This window comes from Caenorhabditis remanei, chromosome IV (assembly GCF_010183535.1).
Source record: "Caenorhabditis remanei strain PX506 chromosome IV, whole genome shotgun sequence".
NCBI lineage: Eukaryota > Metazoa > Nematoda > Chromadorea > Rhabditida > Rhabditidae > Caenorhabditis > Caenorhabditis remanei.
Genome location: NC_071331.1, coordinates 23,680,745 through 23,708,159, shown reverse-complemented (window position 1 = coordinate 23,708,159; position 27,415 = coordinate 23,680,745). Strand labels below are relative to the sequence as shown.

Here is a 27,415-nt window from a genome sequence, read left to right as displayed (position 1 = left end):
CAGCAGATTTTTCCCAAAAACGTGGAAAACCTCTGAAACAGTAGATCTTCACTGTTTCACTATGATTTTGAGTTGTTTTGGCCTAAAAATGAGGTATAGACGTTACTGAAACAGCTATAACTATTTTTTGGCTGAAAGATGACATAAGACTACTGAAACAGTTAATTGTCGCTGTTTCAAAACTATTTTGGGTCATTTTGGCCTAAAAATGAGGTATAGACGCCACTGAAACCGCTATAATGCCATGTTTTGGCTGAAATATAGCCTAAAACCACTGAAACAGTGGATTTTACTCCAAATTTTTCGAAAAAAAAGAGAAGTTTCTCGTCAATTCGATTAAATTCCAATCCGCTGATCGAGTGGAAGTTGTTATACCAATAAACATTCGGGAACAATAGAAATAGAGAAAAAGAGAGAGAGAGAGAAACGTCAGCTGTCTAGTTGATGATCATCAGCAGTTGTCTCTTCTCTCTCTCTCTCTTTTTGTGTTTCCTTGTTGACCCTAACACAGAACTCTGAATAATAGAGTGCGTGTTATTGTGGTTTTTGAAGTGTTTTTTGGCCAAAAATGGGCAAAAAATGACGAAAAACGCGACAACAGCACGCCAGATGTAGTCAGATTCGTCGAAAAAGCGTCAGAGGCACGTCAGATGTGACACGTCAAAGACACGCCAGTCTTGACTGAAAATGTGAAAATTAAAATTTTCAGTCGAAAAATGTTTGGAACGCGTCAAAGGCACGCCAAGAACTAAAATTGGCTTAAAATTGCCGAAAAAACACATTTTTAACAGCAGAAAGATCTGGAAATGCTGAAAATTTGCTCAGAATCTGAAACTATCTGAAACAGTAAATACTAGCTTGAATTTGCGCTGAAAAGCGTCAAAGACACGGCAGATTTGACTTTTTTACTGAAAGTTTGAAGATTTCTAGCCGAAAATCGTTTTAAAACGCGTCAAAGGCACGCCAGACACCACATTTTTAACAGCAGATTGATCTGGAAATGCTGAAAATTTGCTCAAAACGACATTTCTTTATTGAGCACAAAATTCTGAAAAGCAGAATCTGAATTTGTCTGAAAAAATAAATTCTTGATTTAAAATTTGTGGTTTTCTAGTTAATTTTAGTCAAAAATCATGGTTTTCATGCTGAAAGTTCTGAAAATTTGCTCTAAAACAGTCAATTTCAGCCAAAAAAAGCGACTAAAACGCGCCAAAGGCACGCCAGCCATCAAAATTGGTCCAAAATTGCAAAAAATCGCATTTTTCGCTTATTTATTTTTTGCTCAATTTCAGCCAAAAAAAGCGACTGAAAATGACTGAAACAGTATTTTTGTTCTTACAGAGGACCGGCTCAAAACGAAAGCTCTCGACGCGAAATGTCGTGTGCTCGTCGAGCAAAACGAGGAGCTCATGGCACGGCTCTGCGAGCTCGAAATGTCACACGGCGGAGCAGCCGATGAGTCGAAAAGCAACCGTCGGCTCGCCGAGCAAGACGAACGAATTCGTCAAATCTCGTCGGCACTCGAATCGGAGAGAGACGTCAGTCAACGACTCCGTGAGGCGAAAGAATCGTTGGAGAAGGAGTTGGCGGTGAAGAGGAAACATGACGATGCGATGAGTAGTCGGATTCTGATGGATGCGGAGATGACGAAGATGGAGGCACAGAATAGTGAGTTTATGCGCAGAAAAATGGCTGAAAACGGAGCATTTTGAGCTGAAAATGGTAGAAATCGCGCTAAAAAGACACGCCAGACAATCAATTTGGAGCATTTCAAGCAAAAAATCTGTAAAAAACGCGTCACAGGCACGCCAGACAAATCTGAAAGTCTAAGGACAAAAATGGCTGAAAATGGAGCATTTTGAGCCAAAAAACGCGCTAAAAGACACGCCAGACAATCAATTTGGAGCATTTAGAGCCTAAAATCTTCGAAAAACGCGTCAAAAGTGCGCCAGTCAAATCTTAAAGTCGAAGGAGACAAATGGCTGAAAATGGAGCATTTTGAGCCAAAAAACGCGCTGAAAGCACGCCAGAGAACCACTTATAACCATTTCAAGCAAAAAATCTGTAAAAAACGCGTCAAAGGCACGCCAGACAAATCTGAAAGTCTAAGGACAAAATGGCTGAAAATGGAGCATTTTGAGCCAAAAAACGCGCTGAAAGCACGCCAGACGATCATTTCGAGCCTAAAATCTTTGAAAAACGCGTCAAAGGCACGCCAGACAAGTCTAGAAGCCAAGGGAAAAATGACTGAAAATGGAGCATTTTGACCCAAAAAAAAACGGAGAGAAACGCGCCAAAGGTGCGCCCGCCAGAGCACAAGATTCTCCGAAATTGGAGCACTTTCAGTCAAATTTCATCAAAACGCGTCTACGGCGCGCCAGACGAAATTTTCAGATCAAAAACGCGTTAAAGACACGCCAGACAATCAATTTTGAACATTTCGTGCCGAAAATCTTCATAAAAAACGCGTCCAAGGTGCGCCAGACAAGTCTAAAAGTCTAAGGACGAAAATATTGCATTTTTAGTAAAAAATTGTCGAAAATCGCGCTGATAGCACGCCAGACTATTAATTTTGATCATTTTGAGCCGAAAATCTTCGAAATTGGAACATTTTGAGCCAAATTTTGCCAACAACACGTCAAAGGTGCGCCAGACAACTAAATTTGATCATTTTGAGCCAAAAATCGTAGAAAGTGCGTCAAAGGCACGCCAGATTTCAAGATTCTTCGAAACTGAAGCATTTTGAGTCAAATTTTACCAAAAACGCGTCGAAGACACGCCAGGCAACCAATTTTGCTCATTTTTTGCCGGAAATTGATAGATCGCGTCAAACGTGCGCCAGATAACATTTTTAGTGTTCATTGATGATCAATTTGATATCTCAATGATCAAGAACACGAGATTTGGCTAATCCCTCTCCCTCACACGGATTTCCACCTTTTCTGAGTCATTTTTGAAGATTTTTTGAAGATTTCGAGGTGTTTGATCAATTTTCGAGCGAAAAAATAGCCGATTTTTGCATATTTCCTATCGAAAAATCGATATTTTGATTGCAGAAGTCGACGAAATGTCGGTTGAAGTCGAAGCGGCACGTAAGAAGGTGACGGAGGTGATGGCCGAAGTCGAACAGCTCCGAGCCGCCAACTTTGAGCTCCAAATGCATATTGAGACGGCGAAAAGGACGATGGAAGAGTGAGTTTTGGAGGGGAAACAGTGAAAAATTACTGTTTCAGCGGTCATTTTTGAGCAAAAATTACTGTTTCAGAGTGCTTTTGAGCCATTTTTTGTGTAAAAATGACATTTTTTGAGTCAAAACTGTCCATCTTTGTGTCGGTACGTCCAGACTCAAAGTTTACTGTTTCAGAGTGATTTTGAGTGAAAACTGGCTAAAAATCACAAATTTTCAATCAATTTTGGTCTATCTGTGTATCGATATGTTCTAAACTGAAATTCACTGTTTTAGGGCTCATTTCGAACCATTTTTTGCTCAAAAATGATAGATTTTAAGTCAAATCTGTCCATCTGTGTGTCGGTACGTCCAGACTCTGGACAAACCGACACAAAGACAGACTTTTCAGGTCAAAAATTCGCTCTGAAACAGTGAAAAATTGAGTGAAACAGTAATTTTCAACTCAAAATTGAGATTTCCTGTCTGTCTGTGTGTCGGTTTATTCACATACTGAAACTAGAGAAAATTTGGACAAACAGACACACAGACAGACCGGAAATATCGGTTTTGAGTTGAAAATTACTGTTTCAGAGGGAATTTTGAATAATTTTCACTGTTTCGCATCTTTTTTGACCAAAAATGACCGATTTCCAAAGTTTCAGACTGGCCGACTGTAACGAGGATCTCGAAAAACAAATCGAACAAATTCAGGAGGATTGTGAAGAGAAAGAGGAGGACTACAAGCAGAGCACGTGGGATGTCGAGAATTTGACACGGCAGAATGAGGCGTTGAGGTGAGAAACAAGACGATTTTTGAGAAAAATGGGGGCGAAAGAGGAATTTCGATCAAAAATTTGAGTTTTAGAGCAATTTTTGAGGTGAAACAGTGAAAAATTCGCGAGTTTTAGGCCAAAATCAGTTTTTTTTACTGTTTCACGTGAAAAATCTAACTTTTCCGTTTCAAAATTGAGAAAACTATTCAGGATCGATTTTTGTGGCTAAAATTACTGTTTCACAGATCGTTCTGAACGGAAAATTGAAGTTTTTGATCAATTTTTGAGGTGAAACAGTGAAAAATTTGTGGATTTTGAAAAAGTTACTGTTTCAATGATTTTGAGATGAAAAATCTCATTTTTAAGTTATCTTTTCCTGCAAAATTTGCGTTATTTTACAATTCGACCTGAAAAATTAGAAAAAACTGAACTTTAGATCGATTTCTGAACTGAAATTCACTGTTTCCGGCGAAAAAGTGAAGTTTTGAGTTGAAACAGTAAAAAAGTTACTGTTTCAGATAATTTTGAACGAAAAATTGGAGTTTTTGAGCAATTTTTGAGTTGAAACAGTATCAAATTTGGAGCTGGATTATGGATTCTGAAAAAATACCTATTTCAATGATTTTGAGCTGGAAAACCCGTTTTTTGAGATATTTCGAGCAAAAATTTTCATTTTTGAGCAATTTTTGAGCTGAAACAGTAAAAAATAACGTTTTTCATTAATTTAATGAGGAAAATTTACGATTTTTAAACTTGAAATCTTTTTTCAAAATTCCGCTCGAAACAGTAAATTTGGCTCAAAAAACCGCCAATTTTTTGGCTAAAATTATCAAAATTATCGATTATTATCAATAAGCTCCGCCTCCTTTGCCCCGCCTCTTCAGCTCCATACTCACCACCGAAAAGTTCCAGAGTCGAGTTGGACGGCGTTCGACAAGGATTCCACGAGACACGAGAACTCGCCGAAGAAGTGAAAATGCTCAAAACGGAGCTCCATCGACAACAAGAACTCCATCGTGCTCAATTTGAAGCCGCCTGTGAGAAATTGGATTCAGATGATGACGTCATCGAACGGAAGACGTCATTGGAGATTCAACAGGAACAGTATATTCTCGCTTACGAGCAACAAATTGAGACGTTAAAGAAGGAATTGGAACTGAAAAACGGTCCGGTTCAACGGAAAACGACGGCGGTTTTGGAGGCGCCGAGATTCGAGCAGATTCAGATGACGTCAACGGATTCTGAGGCTTTGAGAGCCGAAATCGCAGAGCTCCGCCTTAAAAACTCGAATTTCACCGAAAAAATTGAGCGGCTGGAGATGGAAACCAAGTTATCCGGAGAGCTCAACGTGGAGCTCGGCAGAGCAATGTTGGAGCTCGAAGAGCACAACGAGTTGCTCCGTAGAGAGCAAGAAGCGGAGAAGGCGGACGAGCAAGGGATTACGAGAGAATTGGAGCTCCAGGAGCTCATGATGCAAGAAATGACGGAGCAAATTGCGACGGATTCGGAAGAGCTGGAGACGTTACGAGCGGAGCAAGCACGACTTCTGAAGAATCTGGCGGAATCTGAAATCGTAAGGAAAGAGGAGTTGGAGACGAAAAATTCGGAAATCCACGGATTTTTGGAGAAAATTGAGGAGTTGGAGGCGCAATTAGCGGAAAAGGAGCGCCAGGAGCGTCAGGAAACTCAAATTTTGACGTCGGAGCCTTCAGAATCCGCTCCAGAAGCGTTGGAAGCTCCAGAATCCTCCGAACACCAAACCCTCCTCCACTCAGTGTCCCATGACATGAACAAACTCATCGAGCTGAAAGACGAGCTGGAAATCGCAGTGTCCGCCTTAAAATCCGAAATCTGGACACTCAACGGTCAACTGAAGGCGTCGATTCTGGATCGAGAAGGATTGGAGGATAAAGTGACACTTCTTGATGATCTAATGGAGAAAGAGAAGAAAAGAGCGATCTCATTGGATGCGGAGCTCCAGGAGCAAATCGATTTGACGGAGAGAGCGATGAGACGGGCGGCTGAGGCGGAGAACGAGTCGAATCAGAGAATGGCGGAGTGTTTGGAGAAGGAGACGAGAAGGTGTGTGGAAAAAGGGCGAAAAACGGCTCAAAATTGACCTAAAATGCCCTAAAAATGCCCTAAAAATGCCCTAAAATTGGCCTGAAACAGCCTAAAATTTGCCTGAAACTGTCTAGACTTGTCTCGCTTGAAATTGGGGTAAATAAGCCTGAAAAAGTCTGAAAATCGCGAAAAATGGCCTAAAACGGCCTAAAATGCCCTAAAAATGACGAAAATTGGCCTGAAACTGCATAAAACTCTCAAAATTAGCTTGAAAATGCCTAAAATTGCCTGAAATTGGCCTAAAACTGCCTAAAATTTGCCTAACACAACCTAGGCTTGTCTGACTTGAAATTGGGGTAAATGAACCCGAAAAAGCCTGAAAATCGATTCAAATCATCAAAAATCAATGAGAAATTGCTGTAAATTGGCCTAAAACCGCCTAAAATCTTCTAGAAATGACTGAAACAGTAACTTTTCAGCAAATTTTCGCCTAAAACAGCCTAAGTCGATTCAGTAGTGCCTGAATAGCCTTAAACAGCCTAAAACTGAAATTCTGTCGATTTTGGCATAAGACGACATGAATATGGACGGAAATAGGCTTGAGAATCCCTGAAACAGTAATTTTTGTGTAAAACTTGAATTTTTGGCCTAAAACTGGCCTGAAATGGCCTGAAAATGCCTGAAAATCGGCTGAAACAGTAGAATTTTTTTTAAACAGTACAAACTTGTTAAAAATCGGCCTAAAACTGCCTGAAACAGTGAATTTTGAGTTGAAACAGTGGAAAAGTTTGAAAATTTCGGTTTTGGACAGCGTTAACCAGCCTACTAAATCTATCTAAATCTGCCTGAAACAGTAATATTTCAGAGAAGAAATCGAGCAAGCGTATACACGACTCAACGAGTTCTACAATCAACTCCAAGAAGCGTATAATATGATCTACGCTCAACTAGAAGTCGCCAAGAACTCATCTGAATCGACGACGACGACTTCTGAATCCCAGCAGACGACGACGTCATCTGTAGATTCTCCAGATGAGGCCATCGTCGATTCCATCATGACGATCCTTCTGATATCAAGAGATCCATCGATTTCGGAGACAACTCAACAGAAAATGCGAAAAATCGCTTCGAAATTGAAACAACTCGTCGGTGAATTCGACGAGAATCAGAAGGCGTTAGAGGAGCAAAGACAGATTACGCAAGCACTCGAACAACGACTTCAGACGATCGAAACGGCGTCTGGAGCACAAAACGCGACGACGACACGCCAGCGAGTCGAAGAGTTGGAAGGAGAGATCGAGTGGAAAGAGGAAGAGTGTGAGGCGTTGAAACGAAGAATTCGAGATCTTGAGAAGGCGTTGGAAGCGGTCGCCGAAAGGACGGAAGATGAGAGTGAAGGTGAGGAATTGTGCACAGAGAGATAGAGGGAGAGAAAATTGAGCATTTTAGAGACGAAATTCGGTTGAAACAGTAAAAAATTTCAATCTGAAACAGAAAATTCAGCTCAAAAACTGCTGAAATAAGTAGAAAAATTGGAAAATTCAAAGATTTTCAGTCGAAAACTATAATTTTCTGACTGAAATTCTCAAAAAATTGAATTTCAGAGCCCAAAAATCGGTTGAAACAGTAAGAATGAGACTTTTGACTCGAAAATACTAAAATTTCAGCTTAAAAACCTGCTGAAATCGGTAAATTTAAAGATTTTCAGTCAGAAAATTCAATAGATTAGGCTTAAAACCATTGAAACAAAAGTTTTAGTTCAGAAGTCTCAAAAACTGAGTTTTCTTTGCTGAAAATCGATTGAAACAGTAAGCAAATTTCTATTTTCAGCCAGAAAATTACAATTTTTGACTGAAAATCTTTGAATTTACAGGTTCTTCAGTCACAAAAGTTTGAACACTGAAAAATTGGTAAATTCCAAGATTTTCAGCGAAAACCAGCACTTTTTCAGGTTGAAATAGTAGTAGTTCTTTTTGAAGACTGAAAAACATGTTTTCGGGCTGAAAATCTCAAAAATCGACCTTTTTGAGCTGAAAATTGGCTGAAACAGTAACTTTTTTGACTGAAATTGCCGTTTTTAGCTATAAAACATTGAAGAAGCTCTAATTTTTGCGAGTTTTAAGCTGAAACAGCAAAATTTTTACTCATTTTCTCTCTCTCTCTCTCTGAATCTTCTTTAAAAAAGAAAAAAGTTTTGCTGCATGTTTTCACTGCGTTTTCTCACTTCTTTTCTCTCTTTCCCCCCACCAGAAGGTTCCTTCATCCACTTCTATCCGAAAAAACATCTGTAATGCTTTCTTATATTAAAAAAACCGAGTTTTAGGGCTGAAATTTGGCTGAAACAGTGAAAAATTCACTGTTTCAGATGGAATTTCAGCCCTAAACCTATCGCTTCTCACAACAACCGCTTCGCAAAGCCTAAGACCACACCCACAGGGCACTTTTGAAGCGAAATTTTCAGATTTTTCCAGATTTTTCCATTAGAAATAGTGTTACCATTACCTATTTTTAGTTTTTTTCAGTTTTTGTGAATGTCACTAATCTGTATCGTCTTTCTTCTCGATGTGAAGTGATTTGACCTCTTTTTAGTGGGAAATTTGAGTTTCAGCGAAAAAATGAGCTTTGAAACAGTAAAAAATGAGATTTTCAGCAATTTTTCCATCTGAAACAGTATTTTTTTGAGCCTGGATTGAGCTGAAACAGTAACTTTTCAGATTTCCATCGAAACAGTGTTATTTAGAGCTGAAAAAGTGATTTTTTATAATTTTTGCACTTGAAACAGTAACATATAAGATTCGGCAGTTTTTGTATCAAAAAAATATAATGTTATGATTTTTGACTGAAAAATCAGCTATTTTCAGTTGAAAAAAAAAGCGATTTTTGATGATTTCTCCACGTGAAACAGTAATTTTAGCTCTTCTAACACGGGGGTTTTTCGTAGTTTTTTTAATCGTTTTTCTCTATCAGTAATCACACCCCACCCACCATCAAAATCCCCCTCTTCTGGTGTCCTGTGGCGTCTGAAAATTCCGGGTGTGACTGGCTGGGCTTTGCAGCGGCCGCTGTGAGTCGCCTCTCGACGGAACTCGCCATTTTAGCCGCCCGTCTGACGACACGACAGGCCGACGTCGACTCGTTATTCCGGACGAATGCAGAGTTGGCACACACGAATGTACGACTTCAGAATGAATGTGACGAGTGGGAAGAGGCACGAGAGAAAATGATCGAGGTTTGTTGCCTGAAACAGTGAATTTTGGCTGAAAAATCGGTTTCTTTGCAGTCGGAAACTGTGAATTTTCATACTTGTCACGGGCCGGGCCGGGCCGGGCCGGGCCGGGCCCGCTAAAAAAATCTTCCGGCCCGGCCCGGCCCGGCCCGGCCCGGCCCGGCCCGGGCTGGCCCGGCCCGTTCGGCCCGTCAAAATATTGAAAAAAAATTTTTTCGTCGTTTTCCCATTGTTTTTTCGTTTACTACTTCATGGCAAACATATTATTGATTAGAAATTATAAAAAGACAACAAGTGAAAACGGAAATTGTCAGAATAAGTTATTTTGTCACTATAAACTTTGAGCCTCTCAAAGTCTCTGTGATAATCAGCCGATGATCAGAATCAGGATCAAGAACTTGCTGGAGGCTTCTGAAAGTAGTCTTATCGAATCCCCCGACCTCGATTTAGTATAAACCGAAGAAAATATTTAATTTCCAAGACTTTTAATTCTATTTTTCAAAAATAATTTTTTGCTGCGGGCCCTGCGGGCCGGCCCGGGCCCTGAAATTTTCAGCGGGCCCGGCCCGGCCCGCGGGCCGGCCCGTGATTTGACAAGTATGTGAATTTTGGCTGAAAATCGAAAAACTTCGGCGATTTTGGATTAATTCTAACCTGAAACAGTAATTTTCAGTCTAAAACAGTAATTTTTCACTGTTTCAAACCAAATCTGACGTTTTTGTTCTATTTTTCAGTCTGAAACAGTAATTTAGACTAAAAGTAGACCAAATTTACCCTGAAACAGTAATTTTTGAGCGTTTCAAACGAAATTAGACGTTTGGCTGAAAATTGAGAACAATTGGCTCTGAAACAGTAAATTTTCAGAGTTTTATCGAAATTTTGACAATTTTCAGGCTGAAACAGTAAATTTTTACTAAAACTTTTACGATTTCTGAAGAATTCTAACTTGAAACAGTAATTTTGACCGAAAGTAGCAAAATTTTCTTTCATTTTACCTTGAAACAGTAGTTTTTGAAGGTTTCTGGCGAAATCTGCGTTTTAGACTCATTTTCGACGATTTTCAGACTGAAACAGTGAAAACATTACAGTATAAAACTGAAATTTCGAGTCCAATTTTCAAGATTTCCTGCTTAAAACGGGAATTTTGACTGAAAATTGAGAAAAATTGACATTGAAACAGTGAAATTATAGTTTTGAGCACAATTTTGACTGAAAATAGCTTTTTATGAAGATTTTTAGCCTAGAAAACGTAAAATTCGAGTTTTAAGCTTGATTTTCCGCCTGAAACAGTAATTTTTTCCTCCAAATTCCAATATTTTCAGGAAAAACGAGAGCTGGAGCAACACGTGAAAGAACTCGAAGAGCAAGTTGCAGAACTCATGGAGCAGCATGAGGTAATCGATTTTTAAGAATTTTTTTCTGAAACAGTGAAAACATTTACTGTTTCAAGACTTTTTGACTGAAATTTGGCACTTTCAGCTCGATTTTCAGCCAATTTCAGTCCGAATTTTTTCAGGCACATCTCCAACAGACTCAACTCTTACAATCGACGACTCCAATCCTGTCTCCGCCCACTCCGAATCCAGAAACCGCCGCGAAATTAGAAGAATCTGAAAGAGAAGTCATCAGACTCGTCGCTATCGAGAAAACGCTTAATTCGAGAATTCTGGCGTTGGAAGATCAAAATTTGGAGTTGGAAGAGAAATTCCAGGAGATCGAAGAAGAAATGATGACGGTTAAGGCTGAAAATGCTGAAAAATGTGCTCCGACGGCTGAAAAATCGGATTGGGACGATTGGGGAGAGCAAACGGAGCCAAATGAAGAGCTCCGTGAGGCGAAGAGTGAAGTTGAACGACTTTTGGAAGTGGAGAAGTCGTTGACGATGAGAATCGAATCGTTGCAAATGCACAATGAGCAATTGGAGCAGAAAATGAAAGAGTTGGAGGGAAAAGTGAGGATTTTTAGCCGAAAATCTGCAAAATTCATCGATTTTCAGCTAAAAATGCCTCTGAAACAGTGAAAAAATCGACTGAAACAGTAATTTTTCCTACAAAATGAGATTTCCCGTCTGTCTGTGCGTCTGTTTGTCCAAATTTTTTATAAAGTTTGAAAATCTGGACAAACCGACACACAGACAGGCTTTCAGATCGAAAATTCCCTCTGAAACAGTGAAAATTTCGACTGAAACTGTAATTTTTCCTCCAAAATTAGATTTCCCGTCTGTCTGTTTTTCCGGATGTCCAGATTCTGAAACTAGAGAACGACAAGAAATCTCGATTTCAAGTTGAAAATTACTGTTTCAGTCGATTTTTCACTTTTTCAGGGGGAATTTTCGATCTGAAAGTCTGTCTGTGTGTCTGTGTGTCCAGAATTTCGATTTTTAATAAAATTTGGACTTGTGGACACACAGACGGACGAAAATTACATTTTGGCGGAAAAATTACTGTTTCAGTAGATTTTTTTCACTGTTTCATCTGTGTGTCTGTATATCCGGATGTCCTAAATTTCCAGATTCCATCAACTTCTCAACCTCCACCAAAACAAGAAGACGATTGGGGATGGGGAGACGACGAGGAAACGGTAAGAAAAACGCGTCGCAGGCGCGCCAGACAACAAAAAAAACCGACTGAAACAGTAACTTCCAACTCTGTGTGTCGGTTTGTCCAAATTTTTTGCGATTAGAAAATCTGGGCAAACTGACACATAGAGAGACAGGAATTATTGATTTTGAGTTGAAAATTACTGTTTCAGTCGATTTTTTTCACTGTTTCAGAGAGCATTTTCGATTTGAAAAGTCTGTCTGTGTGTCGGTTTGTCCAGATTTTCAAATTAAGCTGAGAATTTGGACATCCGGGCACACATACTAGAAATTACCTTTGAAACAGTGAAAAACGCGTCGCCAGGCACGCCAGACACGCATCAAACTTACTGTTTCAGACGATTCAAACGGTGCAAATCTCAAAAATCGACAATTCTGAGCTTGAGATGGCGAAAGCGGACGTCGCTCGACTGATCCAAATCGAAAAAATGCTCAATGAACGGATTGAGGGACTCGAAGAGCAGAATTCAGATCTCGAGGAACGTCTTCAGGCGATGGAAGAGGATTTGATGGATGTGAAACGAGAAAAAACGGAGAAAAATGAGTCATGGGATGATTGGGGAGATTCAGAAGGCGTCACGACTTCAGAAGGCGTCACGTCAGAAGACGTCGTCACGATTCTGAAGAAGACGATCGAGGAGCTCGAAGAGAAGTGTCGATTCCAGAAGGAAGTGATTCTGAAGGCCGAAGCGCAGCTTGTGGAAACACAGGATAAAGTGAGAATTCAGAAAAATCTATATATTTTTGACACTTTTTCAGCCATTTTTAGCCCGAAAACTGCCATTTTTAGCTCTAAAACAGTGATTTTTGGCCCAAAATCGTTATTTTCAGCTCAAAAAGCACTATTTTCATCCAAAAGGGCCCCATTTTCAGCTCAAAAGCCACTATTTTCAGCCCCAAATCCGCCATTATCAGCAAAAAAGGCCCCATTTTTACCACAAAAACCGCAATTTTTAGCCCAAAACCTGCCATTTTCAGCTCAAAAACTGTCATTTTAGTATAAAATCTCCATTTTCACCCCACAAACCACTATTTTTAGCTCAAAAACTGCTATTTTCAGCCGAATATCGCTATTTTCAACCCAAAAACTACCATTTTTAGCATAAAAACCTCATTTTCAGCCAAAAAGGCCCAATTTTCAGCCCAAAAACTGCAATCTTTATCTCAAGAACGGCATTTTATGCTGAAAATCGATATTTTTGACACTTTTTAGCCCAAAATTTGCAGATTTTCTGCATTTTTAGCCCAAAACCACCATTTTTTCAGTACGACGAACTCGAGGAGACGTACCAACAGTCGCAACTAGAAAAACCATCGGAAGAGTTGCTCCGTGAGCTCCAAACTCAACTGGAACTGACTCGACAAGAAAAACAAGAATTGGTGATGAGTTTGGAGGAGATGAAGACACAAAAACTAGAAATAGATGGACGGTTCGATGAGCTCCGAGAGAATGAAAAGAAATTGAAGAAGGAAGATGAGAAAGAGGTGAGAAATGACTCTGAAACAGTGAAAAATGTGAAAAAATCTGGAAAAAATGAGATATTTTTAGTCTGAAACCGACGAATTCCGGGTGAAATTAATTAGGAATCAATTTTTCTTAATCTGATTGAGGTTTGGCTTAAAATAGTACGAATTTAGCTGAATTTGATCTGAAAATAGGTTTTGAAACAGTAGTTTTCAGTCAGATATTGAAATTGATTCATTCGGGTTAACATTTCATCTGAGACACTGAAAAACGGGCTGAAAATGCTCCAAATTGAGCTCAATTCGATCTGAAACAGTTTAAATTTGTAGATTGAATCGATTAGAATTCAAAATAGTTCGAAACAGTGAAAAATTCACTGAAATTTGATAGAAATTTAATTTATTCAGAATCCACATTTTTCATTTTTTTTAACCAAAAATTTGGTTTGAAACAGTAAAAATCTAAAAAAAATTGTCTTGAAAGAGTGAAATTTTCCAAGAAGACTCATTTTCGTTTCAAAATCATCCTGAAACAGTAAAAATCAAGCTGAAAATGACGATTTTCAGCTTCTGAAACTCCGTGACTCCCATCAACAACTCACCGCCCGTATCACTCATTTGGAATCTGAAAATTCTCGAATCCAGACTGAAATGAATCAAAAAATCGCGTCGATTGAGTTGGAGAAGTCGAAAATCGAAGAAGAGCTCAATGAAACACTCGATGAGTTAGAAGACGTGAAGAAGACGTTGAAGGAATCTGAATCCGTGACGACGTCATCTGGAGGAGGATGGAATGACGATGGATGGGGAAATGACGACGGGGAGACGCAGAAAGTTCTGGAGATGAGAGTGGAGACGTTACAAGACGAATTACAGAAGTTCAAGGAGAGAGAGGCAGAGGTATTTTTAGATTTTCAGAAAAAAATTTGAGAATTTCAGAAAAAAAATTGGAAAATTTTCAGACAAAATTGAACATTTTGAAAAAAATTGGAAACCGTCAATGAAAAATCTGAAATTTTCAGCAAAAATCAGAAAAAAATTCAGAAAAAATCTGAAATTTTCAGAAAAATCTTATATTTTGAGAAAAAAATCTGAAATTTTGAAAAAAAAAATCTGAAAAATTTCCGCAAAAAAATCTGAAAATTTTCAGACAAAATTGAACATTTTGAAAAAAATTGGAAAATGTCAATGAAAAATCTGAAATTTTGAAAAAAAAATCTGAAAAAATCTGGAAATTTTCAGAAAAATCTGAAATTTTGAAAAAAAAATCTGAAAAAATCTGGAAAATTTCATTTAAAACTTGAAAAATTTCCGCAAAAAAATTGGAAAATTTTCAGAAAAAAACTGAAATTTTCAGAAAAATCTGATATTTTGAGAAAAAAATCTGAAATTTTGAAAAAAAATCTGAAAAAATCTGGAAAATTTCATTAAAATTTTGAAAAATTTCAGACAAAATTGAACACTTTGAAAAAAATCTTGAAAATTCAGAAAAAACCTGAAATTTTCAGAAAAATCTGATATTTTGAGAAAAAAATCTGAAATTTTGAAAAAAAAAATCTGAAAAAATCTGGAAAATTTCACTTAAAACTTGAAAAATTTCCGCAAAAAAATTGGAAAATTTTCAGAAAAAATCTTGAAAATTCAGCAAATTTACTGTTTCAGCTATCCGAGGAGAGTTCTGAGCTGAAATCGCGCCTTGAATCCGCTGAAAATGAGATTTCGAATCTTCAGAATGAGATTCAGAAGACGTCAGAAATTCAGGAGGAATTGAGACGAGTGACGGAACAGAATGGAATGTTAAAGGATTCAGAAGGACGTCTCATGGATCAATCTGACGATTTTGCGAATCGAATGGAAAAATATCGAGAAGAATGTGGACGAATGGCACAGAAATTGACGGAGCTGGAGGAGGAGTTGAGAAAAGAGAAGATGGAGAAGTCAGAGCAGAAAGTGATGGAGAAAGCCAATGAGATTGTGGCCGTGTTGAGGTAATTTAGGTGAAACTGAAAATTTGAAGATTTTTGAGCCTGAAACAGTGAGAAAAACTGAAAATTCCATCTGAAACAGTGAAAATTCAGAGTTTTTCTGATTAAGAGTGATTTTACTACCCGAATATGCATTTTGACCCCTGAAACAGTAAAAATTTTCCAATTTTTCAGATTTTAGGTTTAACGCGCGTTTTGACTCCAGAAACTGAGAAAAACTGAAAATTCGATTTGAAACAGTGAAAATTTCAGAGATTTGTTGATTTTGAGTAATTTTACTCGATTTTCAAATAGATATTGCATTTTGACCCCTGAAACAGTGAAAATTTTGATATTTTCAAGTTGTAGGCGCGTTTTGACCCCTGAAACAGTGAGAAAAAGTGAAAATTCGATTTGAAACAGTGAAAATTTCAGAGATTTGTTGATTTTGAGTGATTTTACTCAAAAAACAGAAATCTAGATCGAATTTAAGAATGAAATTGCATTGAAACAATGAAAATTTTCAGAGTTTCGAAATTTTTAGGTCTTAGACACATTTTGACCCCTGAAACAGTGAAAAAAGTGAAAATTCAGAGTTTTGAGTGATTTTATTTGTTTTTTCTGATGGAAATTGCAATTTTACCCCTGAAACAGTAACAATTACTGAAAATTCGATCTGAAACAGTGACCAATATTGTGTTTTGATGATTTTGAGGGATTTTACTACCCTATCAATTTTCAGAAGCTGATACAGTAAACATTTTCCAAATTTCCCAGGTTTTTAGGTTTAACGCGCGTTTTGACTCCAGAAACAGTGAGAAAAACTGAAAATTCGATTTGAAACAGTGAAAATTTCAGAGATTTATTGAGTTTGAGTGATTTTATTCAAAAAATCATAAATTTCAGATGGAAATTCCATTTTGACGGCTGAAACAGTAAGAATAGCCAAATTTTGAGATTTTGGCGGAATTTGAGCTCATTCAGCTGAAACAATGAAAACTGGAATTGAGACACAGTTAGAGCCTGAAAATGAGCTAAAAATTGAGATTTAAGCTCTGAAACAGTGAAAAAATGTACCAAATTTCATATGTTTCAGCAAAAATCTCGAATTTTGATGATTTTAGGCTCAGATTTTTGCGAATTTCCCAAATTTCCAGGAAACAACTCGCCGCCGCAAACACTGAAATCCACCGCCACCGTCATCAACTCTCAACGAAAGAGGAGACGATCGCAGAGCTCAATCGTCACATCTCGGAGCACACGAAGACGATCGAAGAGCTCCAAGGGAAACTGAAATCGGTGCGAAGAGCTCCGACGGCTCCACGATCATCTGTATCTCATCCGTCACGTCCATCGTCTCAGATGTCGTCGACGTCTTCTAGAATCTCTGGTGCGACGACGACGTCTTCTGTTTTTGTTCCAGAACCGATTCAATCGATGGGAAGTGCATTCGATGTAGTCGTGCCGCAGGTGAGAGGATTCTGGAGGCGTTAGAGGATTCTGAATCCCAAAAAATCGATATTTTCAGACCGGTGAACCACTTCGTCGACGCAACAAATAGCCGCAGAGACGTCTACTCGATATCTTTAATTATTTATTCAATTAAATTGTCCTTGCCCCGTTAATTATGAAAACTAGTGAATTTCTAGTCTCCACAATTATTTATTTCCTATTTTATTAATTATCCGCCCAAAGTGCCTTTTTCCCCTTCCTTTTGGTAGCTAATTGGATTGTTTTCCTTAATTGGGTGTCTTTGTATGAATTGTATGGATTTCTCGAGATTATTTATGTTTTACACCGTCCCCTACAGTATCCCCTTTTTACCGTAATTATCATCCTACAGTAACCATGTCTACCCCAGATAATCAAATTGCCATAGTTTCGAAACGTCTCGGTTGCCAAATGTCCTGGTTTTGAAACGGTAACTTTTGTTGACACAAAAATGGATTCCCCAAAAACTACTGAAAATGCTATTTTTCGACAAAAAATTTCATTTTCAGTCGTTTTTGGGAAGTACGGTAATCCGTTTTTGTGTCAACAAAAGTTACTGTTTCAAAACCAGGACATCTGGAAACGTAGACATTTCACGCGGGTTACTGTACTATGGGTACAGTAATCCAGCGTCTGGAAAATTTATGATCTACTCCCAAAAAACCAAAAATTTTCGAGAAATTTGCAGGTCTAAAACTTTATAATTTTTATTTTTTAGCGAAATTTTCAGTTTTATCGATCGAATTTCGAAAATTGAGATATTCTTACTTCCAACCGAAAACTTTACGTTAAAAAATTAAGTTTCAGACCTGCAAATTTTTTTTTGAGAGTAGATCAAAAAAAATGTTTTTTTTTGGTCCGCGACGCGCGCAAAAATGGATAAAGTGTCGGAGGGATGGATCAGTCAGTCTCATTCACTCTTCTTTTACCTTCTCTTTTCTCATTTTTTCACCTATTTTTCACCCATTTTATTGATTTTTCCAGAAACTACCGTACCCCCATGTCTTCTGCTTCTTCTCCATGGTCTTCTGCTTATTCATTCCCCTGGACATCTTCTTCTGAATACACGGAAATTCGAGAAATCGATCAGAAAATCGATTGGAAAACGGAGAAGACTCTCAAGCAGCAACTGGAGAAGGCCCAACTGGAAAACTCGATTCGCAAGCAGAAAATGGAGATTTTGGGACTGGAAATCGCTGAAATTTCCAAGAATTTCGAGAAGAGTCTGAAGGGAATCGAGTGGAGAAGACTGACGTTCGAACAACTGAGTGCTGGAAATCGGCTGGCGATGAGAATGCTCAAAGAGCAGTTGAAGGAGATTGAGACGCTTCGTGGCGGCATTCAGAAGAATCAGAAGAATCAGAAGACGTCGGAGAATCAGAAGACGTGCGAAGCAGCGGAACACATTATGAAGTATGTCATGGAGCAGAGAAAGATGCAACCATCAGCGAAGTAAGGGGGTACTGTACCCACAATAATTTCTAATAATATTTGGTCTTTTATTTAATAAATCTGTTTTTAATAACTTTTTTTTTGGAAAAAGGAAATTCGCGGGAAGAATATCAGCATTCTTAGTGAAAAATTCAAACAAAACGCGGCAATTTGAGCCAAAAACAATAAAAAGTTGTGGAATTTCAAAATTTTTCGAAAATCTAGTTTTTACATTCTTAATGTAACTCGGCCAGTTTTGACACTATCCTTAGGAAAGTTAAATTTTTGAGTTCAGCGCGTGAGTGCGTTCAGAAAAGTACCCACACGCCCTAGTACTGACGACTTTGGGTCCCACCACGAAAACTACAGTAACCCGTCCGTAAATCGTGTCGAGACCTAATTCGCTTCAAACCTAGTCATGATTATACTCATTCGAACCGTCTTAACGAGCTGAATCTGAATATCAAATAAAAAATAGTTCAGGCTTTATAATTTCAGATTTTCAACTCATTTATGCATCAAAAACTCATTTTAGTGATTCCGGGGCTAAAAAATCGTATTTTTGACGAAGTTCTGATGGTTTTTCATTTGAAAACGCTATTTTTAGATCTATCGCTTAAAAACACAACTTTTGTCCTATTTTCAGTAGAAAATTTTACTGTTTCACTCTGAAACTGTAAGATTTTCGAGTCAAACTCTATAATTGGAGATTTAAGCTTCAAAAACTCAATTTGTCTATTTCTAGCTGATTTTCGACAGAAAAACCTCAAAATTTTATCGATTTTTTTCCTGAAACAGTAATTAAAAAAAACATTTTTAGTGATCATTCATGGGGGCTCAATATTGATACTTTTTGGATAATTTTTGCTCGAAAATGATTTTCTTTGAAACAGTAAAAAAAGTTTTGTTTCTGCAATCTAAGAAACCAATAGTTAGATAGTATTCTCCTGCAAATACTGAAAATTTGAAAGTTTCTGGAATTCTACTGTTTCAGATCAGCAGATATTCGAAAAACAGGGAGTTTTAAGTAATCTTTTCTACAAGACATAAGTAATTAGTCTACACGACAATAATAATTAGTCTAATTTGTGAAACAGTAAATAATTTCTTGAAAGTTTCCAATTTTATTAATTGATTTATTAAAAACAATAAATTATAACAACGGAATTTAAGATTAAAATCAAAAAATAGGTTAAAGTTGGATAAAATGATTACTGTAAGATGAAAAGTGGACTGTAATGTCGATAGGAGTACTGTAGTCTCAGTTCTTATTTATAATCCATAAAATCCTTTTTCGCACGTCTTTTCATTCTTCTTGACGCTCTGATGGAGTTCCCATGACTCTTTGTAATTCCATATCTTCTCCTTCTTCTGATTGCCACGGAGCTCCTCCAGCTGCTCTTTCTGCTCCTTCAACAATTTCTCAGCCATACGAATCCCGGCTTCCAGTTGGTCAATCTCCATGTCTTGACACTTTATCTCATTCTCATTTCTCACTAAATCATTGAAAATCTCCACTTTTTCGCATTCCACTATATCCATTTTTTGACTGATTATCGAGTTTTTCAACTCGGCGTTCTTCAATTGCTCCTGGAGATTCTGAATCTCTTTTCTCTCAGTTTCCAGATCCATTTTGAGTCCTTGAATTTTCCAGGATTCTTTAAAATCAGTTTTCGGGGGAGCCGAGGGAGCAGAAGAATCAGAAAATGAAAGTTCCAAGGGGGATGAAGGAGCAGAAGATGATGATGATGAAGACATCGAGTACTGTAGTTTCTGGAAATCGAAAAAAATCAATAAAATGAGGGGATCTAGGGGAATGGGATGACTGACTCCCCGGGAGTCCGTCCTTCTATCGAGCGAACGGAGCCCGTGACACTTCTCACGGTGTTTGCGGACGGATTCCCCATTTTTGACGACAGGTTTCCCAGGGTACTGTAGGGTACTGTAGGGTACTGTAGCACCCTGGGAAGACTATCGAGCGAGCTTCTTCGGAGAGGACTCCGACCAACACTGACCGTACCGATTACAGTGACAAACTACACTGACCAAAAAGTTCTATGTAAATATTTGAATTTTCTGATTTTCAAGCTACTCGATCGATATTTTGCTATTAAAAAACATTATTGATTACTCAAAAGTTTCAAAAGTGTGGAACTGTATTAAAATTGAAAAAAAACTATTTACTGTTTCAAGGGATGTGAAACTTGTGTGTTAGTTATTGAGTATGTAGTACGTTGTACTTCAAAAAATCTTTATGAGCGTCTGAAATTCCGGATCTCCGGATTTTTGTTAGTACTTCAAAATATACTATTTGGAGATATGCTAGCATTATTGATTACTCAAAACCGTTGAAATTTTTTAATTTTTACTTGAAACAGTGCTTTTTTTTTTTGAGCAATACATGACTGAATAGGCCGAAAAAGTATATATTTTCAGTTTAATTCGACTCGAATCGGTAGTAGAACAATTCCATAATACCCGACAGTTTTAGTTTCATTTTCAGTGAAACGCTATCAAAGTTTACTGTTTCAAAGGAAAATGATAAGCCTAAACCAGTCAAAACTGTTTAGTTTTCAACTGAAACACTAATTTTTTGAAAATAAATAACGTAACCAATTAGAGCCGAATAGGAGTACTGACTGCATTGGGCCGTCAAAATTATATCGTCTTTACTGAAACAGTAACTTTACTGAAAATAATAAAATAATGCTTGATTTTTACTGTTTCTTATACAACGTATCTCAAATATCAGTGGTTTCTTTTGTTATCAAAACAATACCAAAGCTGAAACAGTAACATTTTTATTACTGTTTCAAAATAAAACCTAGAAAGTACTCATATTTTTCAACAAAATTGAAATTCTGAATCTGAAAAAGTATCATCTGCTGTGTGTGAAACAGTAAAGTTATTCGATTTTTTTGAAAAATGAAGTATTTTGGTTTCAGAAATCATTTCATCAAAGAAAATGAGAAAACGAATCGAAAAATTTACCGATTTTCCACATTTTTACTGTTTGCATTAATGTTTTGACACCTACTGTCTTATAATATCTGGATAAAAATTTACTGAGAATTGAGTTTGATAGAATTTGAAAAATTTACTGTTTCAGATACAAGACTTTAATAATTTCAAGATATTAGTAACGCTCTTAAGTTCTCTGTTTTTTTTACAAAATGCATTCTGGGGAATCCGGACAAACAGACACACAGAGCAGTAGAAAAATAAAAGAAAGTTACTGTTTCAAAATATAATTTTAGATAAGATAGTGAATTTTCGAGATAATTTTTTAGACAAATTCCAAATTTTTTACAGTGTACATTTTTTAATGGTTTTTGGCAGTTTTAACGCCTAAAACTGTCAAAATCGCAAATAACCTTCTAAAATCCATTTTAAACCCGGATCTTGGACCCTGTGGTCTAGTTTTCTCAAAACTTTGGATTTTTAGGCCACGCCTTCAAATTTAGTGTGTTTGTTTGTCCGGAAGTCCGAATAACCCTTTAAAAATTTTCACTGTCTCATAAAAATAATCAAATCGCAGTTTGAATCGCAGGAACATTTTGCCCATCATGTCTGTCTGTCCGTCCGAGGATCTGGATGTCCAAAAAAACGTTTCATTTTGGGTTTGTGAATTTGTTCACTGTTTCAAGTAGTAGATTCAAGTAACAGACCACAAATTTTGTGATCCTCCGAGTTTTTTTAGCGGCTTATTAATCAGTTCGTGAATTCCAATGTATAGAAAAAGTTCGAGAAAAGTAGAACATGTAAAATGTCTCAAAAACATTTAAAAAAAACTTAAAGTTTTCACTAAAACAGTGAAAATTTGAAAAATGCTTTGATTCTTTCAGAAAAACGTTTTTAGTGTTAAAGTAGGCAAGTGATTTGATGAAAAAGTGATAAAATCGCACTATTTTAGTTTAAGTGTCCATTAAAAAAATAATAACGTTTTTGAGCACTTTTGGGACCCCAAAGGACATCTAAACTGGAATAGAGCCTAAAATTATTTAGGTCTTAAAAACTCCATGTTACAGTAATCCTTAGAGTAAAAACTCTGATTTAACGAATCAATATCATCATCGATCAATTACACCTTTTCCGTACGTAACATTTATCTGAAACAGTGAAAAAAAATCTTCGTATTCCCTCTGACAGTGTGATGGTCTAGTTGGTCGGAGTCCTCTCCTTAAAAAATCGCTCGATAGTCTTCCCAGGGGGCTACAGTACCCTACAGTACCCTGGGAAGCCTGTCGTCAAAAAAGGGGGATCCGTCCGCAAACACCGTGATACGCAGCGACTGCGTTCACGCGCAAATCGCAGACGGATGGAAGGAGTCACAGTCAGTCAGTCATCCCATCCACCCTTCTTGGAGTGGACGGTTTCTTCTCTCTGTTCATTTCCCCCTCCCTCAGATCTAGGTGGCTTAGACACCCTCATTGATTCCATATTGATTTTCAGAAACCATCTTCTTCCTGCCCTCTCCCCCAGACCCCCTCAACCCTTATTATTGATTTTCAGAAACAATGCCAGCTATCAAGTCAAACGCTGAATACAAGAAATACACCCAGCAGCTCGAGAAAGAGAGAGGCGAGCTCCGCAAGGAATTGGCTCAGGAGAAAGGGAAAAACGAGGAGCTGTAAGTCCCAATTTAATAAATTTTCATTTTCAGTTTTATTATTCTTATTTTCAGCACCACTACCATCTCTACAATGCGCAAATTCCTCAAAGATCTAAAACTGGAGTCTAGAATCGAGCTGAAGGATTTGAAGGCGGTGTTAGCTGAGGTTGTCCAGGCGGACCAACAAAAAGAGGCGGAGCTTGCAAAGCTCTCCACAGAGCTACAGTATGCCAACGCGTCCCTAGAAGCTACTGAGCAACACTTCAACCTGAAAACTCTCAATGTCTCTCAACAGAAGACGTTGCGGCTGGAGACAGAGATTCGGATTCTAAAGAAGAGATGTGAGGAGGCGGAGAAAAAATTGCAGAAGGTACAGGAGGAGGAAGCGAGCAATAAGTCGACGGAGGAGCTTCACAATTTGAAATTGAGTCTGGAAGCTTTGAAAACTGAAAATGAGGCGTACATCGACAGAATTTGCACTTTGCAAATTGCCAACTCGACTTTGCAACACGAGAAAAATGTGGGGGAGTTTGAGAAGGAGAAGATCAAGAAGCAATTGGAGAAGAGTGAGGAGGAGAAGGCTCAACACTATTCTGGAAGTGTTTCCGGAAGCTTCAATGGAATCCAAAAACTGCAAACCGTGTTGGAGAGCAAGGAGGGGATGTTGAAGAAGTTTGCAAAGTGAATGCGGCTACAGTACCCCAATCACCTCACTTCTATTGTCTACAGTACACCCAGATTCTTAACCCCCTTGCGTTCTTACTGTACCTAAGTATACCGTAATTCTACCGCAATCCCTCTATCTCTCTCTCTCTCTCATTCTACAGTACCCTCCCTGACCAATTACACTTCTACAGTACTCCCAAGCTTCTTATTATACTACTTCACGTTTTTACGTTCTACAGTACCCCTCCCGACTATGCTTCAAGCTTTCGTGTTCTACAGTACCTCCTTCGTTTTTTTTACCGTAGTCATCTTTTCAATTACTACAGTAACCCTTCCCCCCTCCCCCTCCGTTTTGTTCCTACTGTACTTCACCACTTGAGCCTCTTCTAATCATTTTATGGTACAGTAATCCAACTTTCATTACTACAATATATCAATAAACGATTCATTTACATTTTTTATGACAATAGTATATCGGTATTGAGAACTCAGAAAATCACTTACTACTTGAAAATGACTTGAAACAGTAAACTAGATAAATTATTCTTACAGTTTCAAGACGCATTTTTATCATTTTTTGATATAAATATTTCTGATACATTTATGATTTCAATAACTGAAGATTATCTACATTCTGATTCCGTTTTCCGAAAAAAAAAAGAAATTTGTCATTCAAAAATGCTTTCTAACTGGAATTCCATGGATCAGAAATTATGCCGGTAGAGACTTGAAACTGCTCTCCGTTACCATTTCATTATTTTTGTTTGCGCGTTGAAACAGTGATTTTTTTCTTCTTTTTTTAGTCATTAATATCCTGTTTTTAGTGCTACAGTATCCTAGCCACAGTACACACACATGGGTGTATCGTAACTATAATTGTAAAATTGTTGCTGGAATGAACTTTTTGGAAATGTCCCAATCAGTGTTGTTGGGAATTCCGACTTCAGACTTCCGACTTCCAACTTCCGACTTCCGACTTCCGACTTCCGGGTTTTTTTCACTTCCGACTTCCGACTTCCGGATAAGGAATTTTACTTCCGACTTCTGTCATTACATAACGGTGAAATTTCGGAAAAGTAAATTTCTCAGAAATACATGGAAAAATGGTCTGAAAAGACAGAAAATAGGCTTTTCTTCAGCCAAAAACTAATTTTTCACTGATTTTCGCGAATTTATGAACTTTTTCTAGGAGTTTCTGAATCGTTGCGAAAAAATCTATTACTTCCGACTTCCGACTTCCGGGTGTTTTTTAATTCCGACTTCCGACTTCCGACTTCCGACTTCCTGGTGTTTTTACTTCCGACTTCCGACTTCCGACTTCCGGATAAGGAATTTTACTTCCGACTTCCAACTTCCGACTTCCGACTTCCGACTTCCGGATAAGAAATTTTATTTCCGACTTCCCACTTCCGGGTGTTTTTTACTTCCGACTTCCGACTTCCGACTTCCGGATAAGAAATTTTATTTCCGACTTCCTGATAAGAAAATTTTCACTTCCCAACATCTCTGGTCCCAATGTTTCAAATCAAAGATTAAATTTAATTATTATATCTAAATATTGGGCTTTCTTTATTTTAAATCTATCAACATTGTCTGAAACAGTAATTTTTTGCAACTATGGTTTCTTGATGTGAAACTGGAGAGATTTATTTTTTTATTATAAACATCAAAATTTAGAAACAGAGATTGTTTCAATAAAGTTCCGGTAAAATTTTACTATTTAAGATTTCATACTTTGAATTTTCCGGTAGTTTGCAAGTTCCAATGTTCGATTAATTTATCTTTACGATTGTAACACAAAAATTGTGAAAGCAAGCTAAGTATTGTAATCGAGCCTTTTGCTATTTTTATTTCAATTAAAATATGTTTACTGTTTTAAAGTTTCAGTTTTCACTTGATATGTCTTCCAGAGTTGCATGGAAGTGAAAATTTCTAATCCGGAAGTCGGAAGTTGGAAGTTGGAAGTCGGAAGTCGGAATTCCATGCAACTCTGATGTGTTCCTCTGGTACTGGTGCTGGTTCTTCATTTTTCAATATTCCTATACAGTTTTCATATTTCTCAATTGCTTGTATCGCATTAGCTGCAACATTATGCCCAACAAGATCATAGCTCTTTTAAAATTCCACTGAAACAGTATTTAAAAGTAATGAAAAATTACCGTTTAGATATAATTTACTTTTCTACATCCGTATGCATAATGTTTCAGTCGCTTCTTTAATTCAAATTTTCTATACTAGAAAGAATCCTGAAATTTCAACTGGAAAAAGAAATATTGTTCATTTAGAATATTTTCATTCATGAACTTTTTGTGAAACAGTTTATTTTTATTGAACTTTGTTTTATATTCGTTTTGGTTGTATCAGTTAGTATCTGGGGATCTAATAAAATCCTTTTGAATTTTACTGTTTCAGAACAACGGTTTCATTTCAAACATCCGACAATACCAGTTCGGAATTGAATGTCAAAGTTATGTAGTTTTCAAAAACTGTGACATTTTCAATTTCTGGAAACTTCTACTCTTTCAGTAATTATTCAATTTTTCAGAGAGAATAAAGATTTCCAATTTAATCACAACAAACGTTTTCAGCTTTGAATATTTGTAATCAATCTCAAAGCGCATCGTGTCAACCAGAGTTGCGCGGAAGTGATTTTTTCTAAAACGGAAGTCGGAAGTGAAAAAACGCCCGGAAGTCGGAAGTTGGAAGTCAAAAAGTTCTTAAAATTCGCGAAAATCATTGGAAAATTAGTTTTTGGCTGAAGAAAAGCTTATTTTTTGTCCTTTTAAACCATTTTTCTTTGTATTTCTGCAAAAAATATACTTTTCGGAAATTCTACAATTATGGAATGACGGAAGTCGGAAGACGGAAGTGAAAAACAGCCCGGAAGTCGGAATTCCGCGCAACTCTGGTGTCAACAATGACGGCTTCTTTGGAACCAGTTAAAAATAATGTTTCAAAATTCTTGTAAATCAAAAGAATACTAATAAACCAGTCGGTTGACGAAATATTGAAAAAAAAAGAGTTACTGTTTCAATATAATTTCAGATGAAAGAGTGCATTTTTTGAGATAATTATTTAGACAAAGTCCAAATTTATAGTAGTGTCTGTGTGTCTAGATGTTTCTCATTCAGAATTTTTGGAAACAGTAAATTAATTACTGTCTCAAGAAAAATCGTCATGTGAAATATGTGATGGTTCAATAATTGATCGTGTAGATCGTCTGTAGATCCGGATGTCCAAACAGCCCTTTGAAAATATTCACTGTTTTAATGAAAGCAACAAAACCAAATACTTGTGTCTTCCATCGTTTCTGAGAACGGAAAATTTAATGTTTCTGAATTGCAGGGACATCTGTTCTGACGACAAAAGGTTTTTTTCACAACTATGTATTCAAAAACCGGCAAAAATAAATAAATAAAACTTATTGAAATAGTGCAAAAACTCCTAGTTATAATACATTGAAAAGTCCAAAACATGGAAAGTCATTCATCATTATTATCGACCAATTACACCTTCTCCATTTGTAAAATGTCTCTGAAACAGTGAAAAAATCTTCGGTATTCCCTTTGACTGAACAATATCAAATACAGTATGGATTCTAAAAGTTACTGTTTGAAGTTATTGTATCCACCGAAGATCGCTCGATAGTCTTCCCAGGGGGCTACAGTACCTACAGTACCCTGGGAAGCCGTGGGATGTCGTCAAGAATGGGGATCCGTCCGCAAACACCCTGAGACGCAAGGACTGCGTTCACGCGCAAATCTGTCAGGAAGACGGATGGAAGGAGTCACCGTCAGTCAGTCATCCCATCCACTCTTCTCTCTTTTCATTTTCCCCTCCCTCAGATCTAGGTAGCCTAGACACCCTTATTGATTGCTTATTGATTTTCAGAAACCATCTTCTTCCTGCCCTCTCCCCCAGACCCCCTCAACCCTTATTATTGATTTTCAGAAACA

At 37.5% G+C, this 27,415-nt stretch overlaps 5 protein-coding genes across 5 annotated transcripts; 3 read left to right on the top strand and 2 right to left on the bottom strand.

Annotated features, from left to right (window-relative positions):
- Positions 1-1,409: 1,409 nt before the first annotated feature.
- On the top strand, positions 1,410-16,820 carry GCK72_015979 (uncharacterized protein; the record flags this gene model as incomplete). The annotated part of the gene is made up of 15 exons (XM_053731244.1): positions 1,410-1,668; positions 3,057-3,192; positions 3,832-3,963; positions 4,855-6,024; positions 6,872-7,404; positions 9,063-9,235; positions 10,555-10,626; positions 10,749-11,183; positions 11,744-11,812; positions 12,170-12,547; positions 13,098-13,316; positions 13,863-14,195; positions 14,958-15,283; positions 16,417-16,729; positions 16,788-16,820. The coding sequence occupies 15 exons, from the start codon at positions 1,410-1,412 to the stop codon at positions 16,818-16,820; spliced, it is 4,581 nt and encodes a 1,526-aa protein (XP_053586016.1).
- GCK72_015980 (uncharacterized protein) lies at positions 1,437-4,957 on the bottom strand (the record flags this gene model as incomplete). Its single annotated transcript, XM_053731245.1, has 2 exons — positions 1,437-1,692; positions 4,839-4,957. The coding sequence occupies 2 exons, from the start codon at positions 4,955-4,957 to the stop codon at positions 1,437-1,439; spliced, it is 375 nt and encodes a 124-aa protein (XP_053586017.1).
- A 930-nt stretch (positions 16,821-17,750) lies between the features above and the next one.
- On the top strand, positions 17,751-18,206 carry GCK72_015978 (uncharacterized protein; the record flags this gene model as incomplete). Its single annotated transcript, XM_003098694.2, has 1 exon — positions 17,751-18,206. The coding sequence occupies one exon, from the start codon at positions 17,751-17,753 to the stop codon at positions 18,204-18,206; it is 456 nt and encodes a 151-aa protein (XP_003098742.2).
- Positions 18,207-19,453: 1,247 nt separating this feature from the next.
- GCK72_015977 (uncharacterized protein) lies at positions 19,454-19,939 on the bottom strand (the record flags this gene model as incomplete). The annotated part of the gene is made up of 1 exon (XM_003098707.2): positions 19,454-19,939. One exon carries the CDS (start codon positions 19,937-19,939, stop codon positions 19,454-19,456), a length of 486 nt encoding a protein of 161 aa, XP_003098755.2.
- Positions 19,940-22,698: 2,759 nt separating this feature from the next.
- On the top strand, positions 22,699-23,478 carry GCK72_015976 (uncharacterized protein; the record flags this gene model as incomplete). Its single annotated transcript, XM_003098721.2, has 2 exons — positions 22,699-22,811; positions 22,866-23,478. The coding sequence occupies 2 exons, from the start codon at positions 22,699-22,701 to the stop codon at positions 23,476-23,478; spliced, it is 726 nt and encodes a 241-aa protein (XP_003098769.2).
- Positions 23,479-27,415: the final 3,937 nt, after the last annotated feature.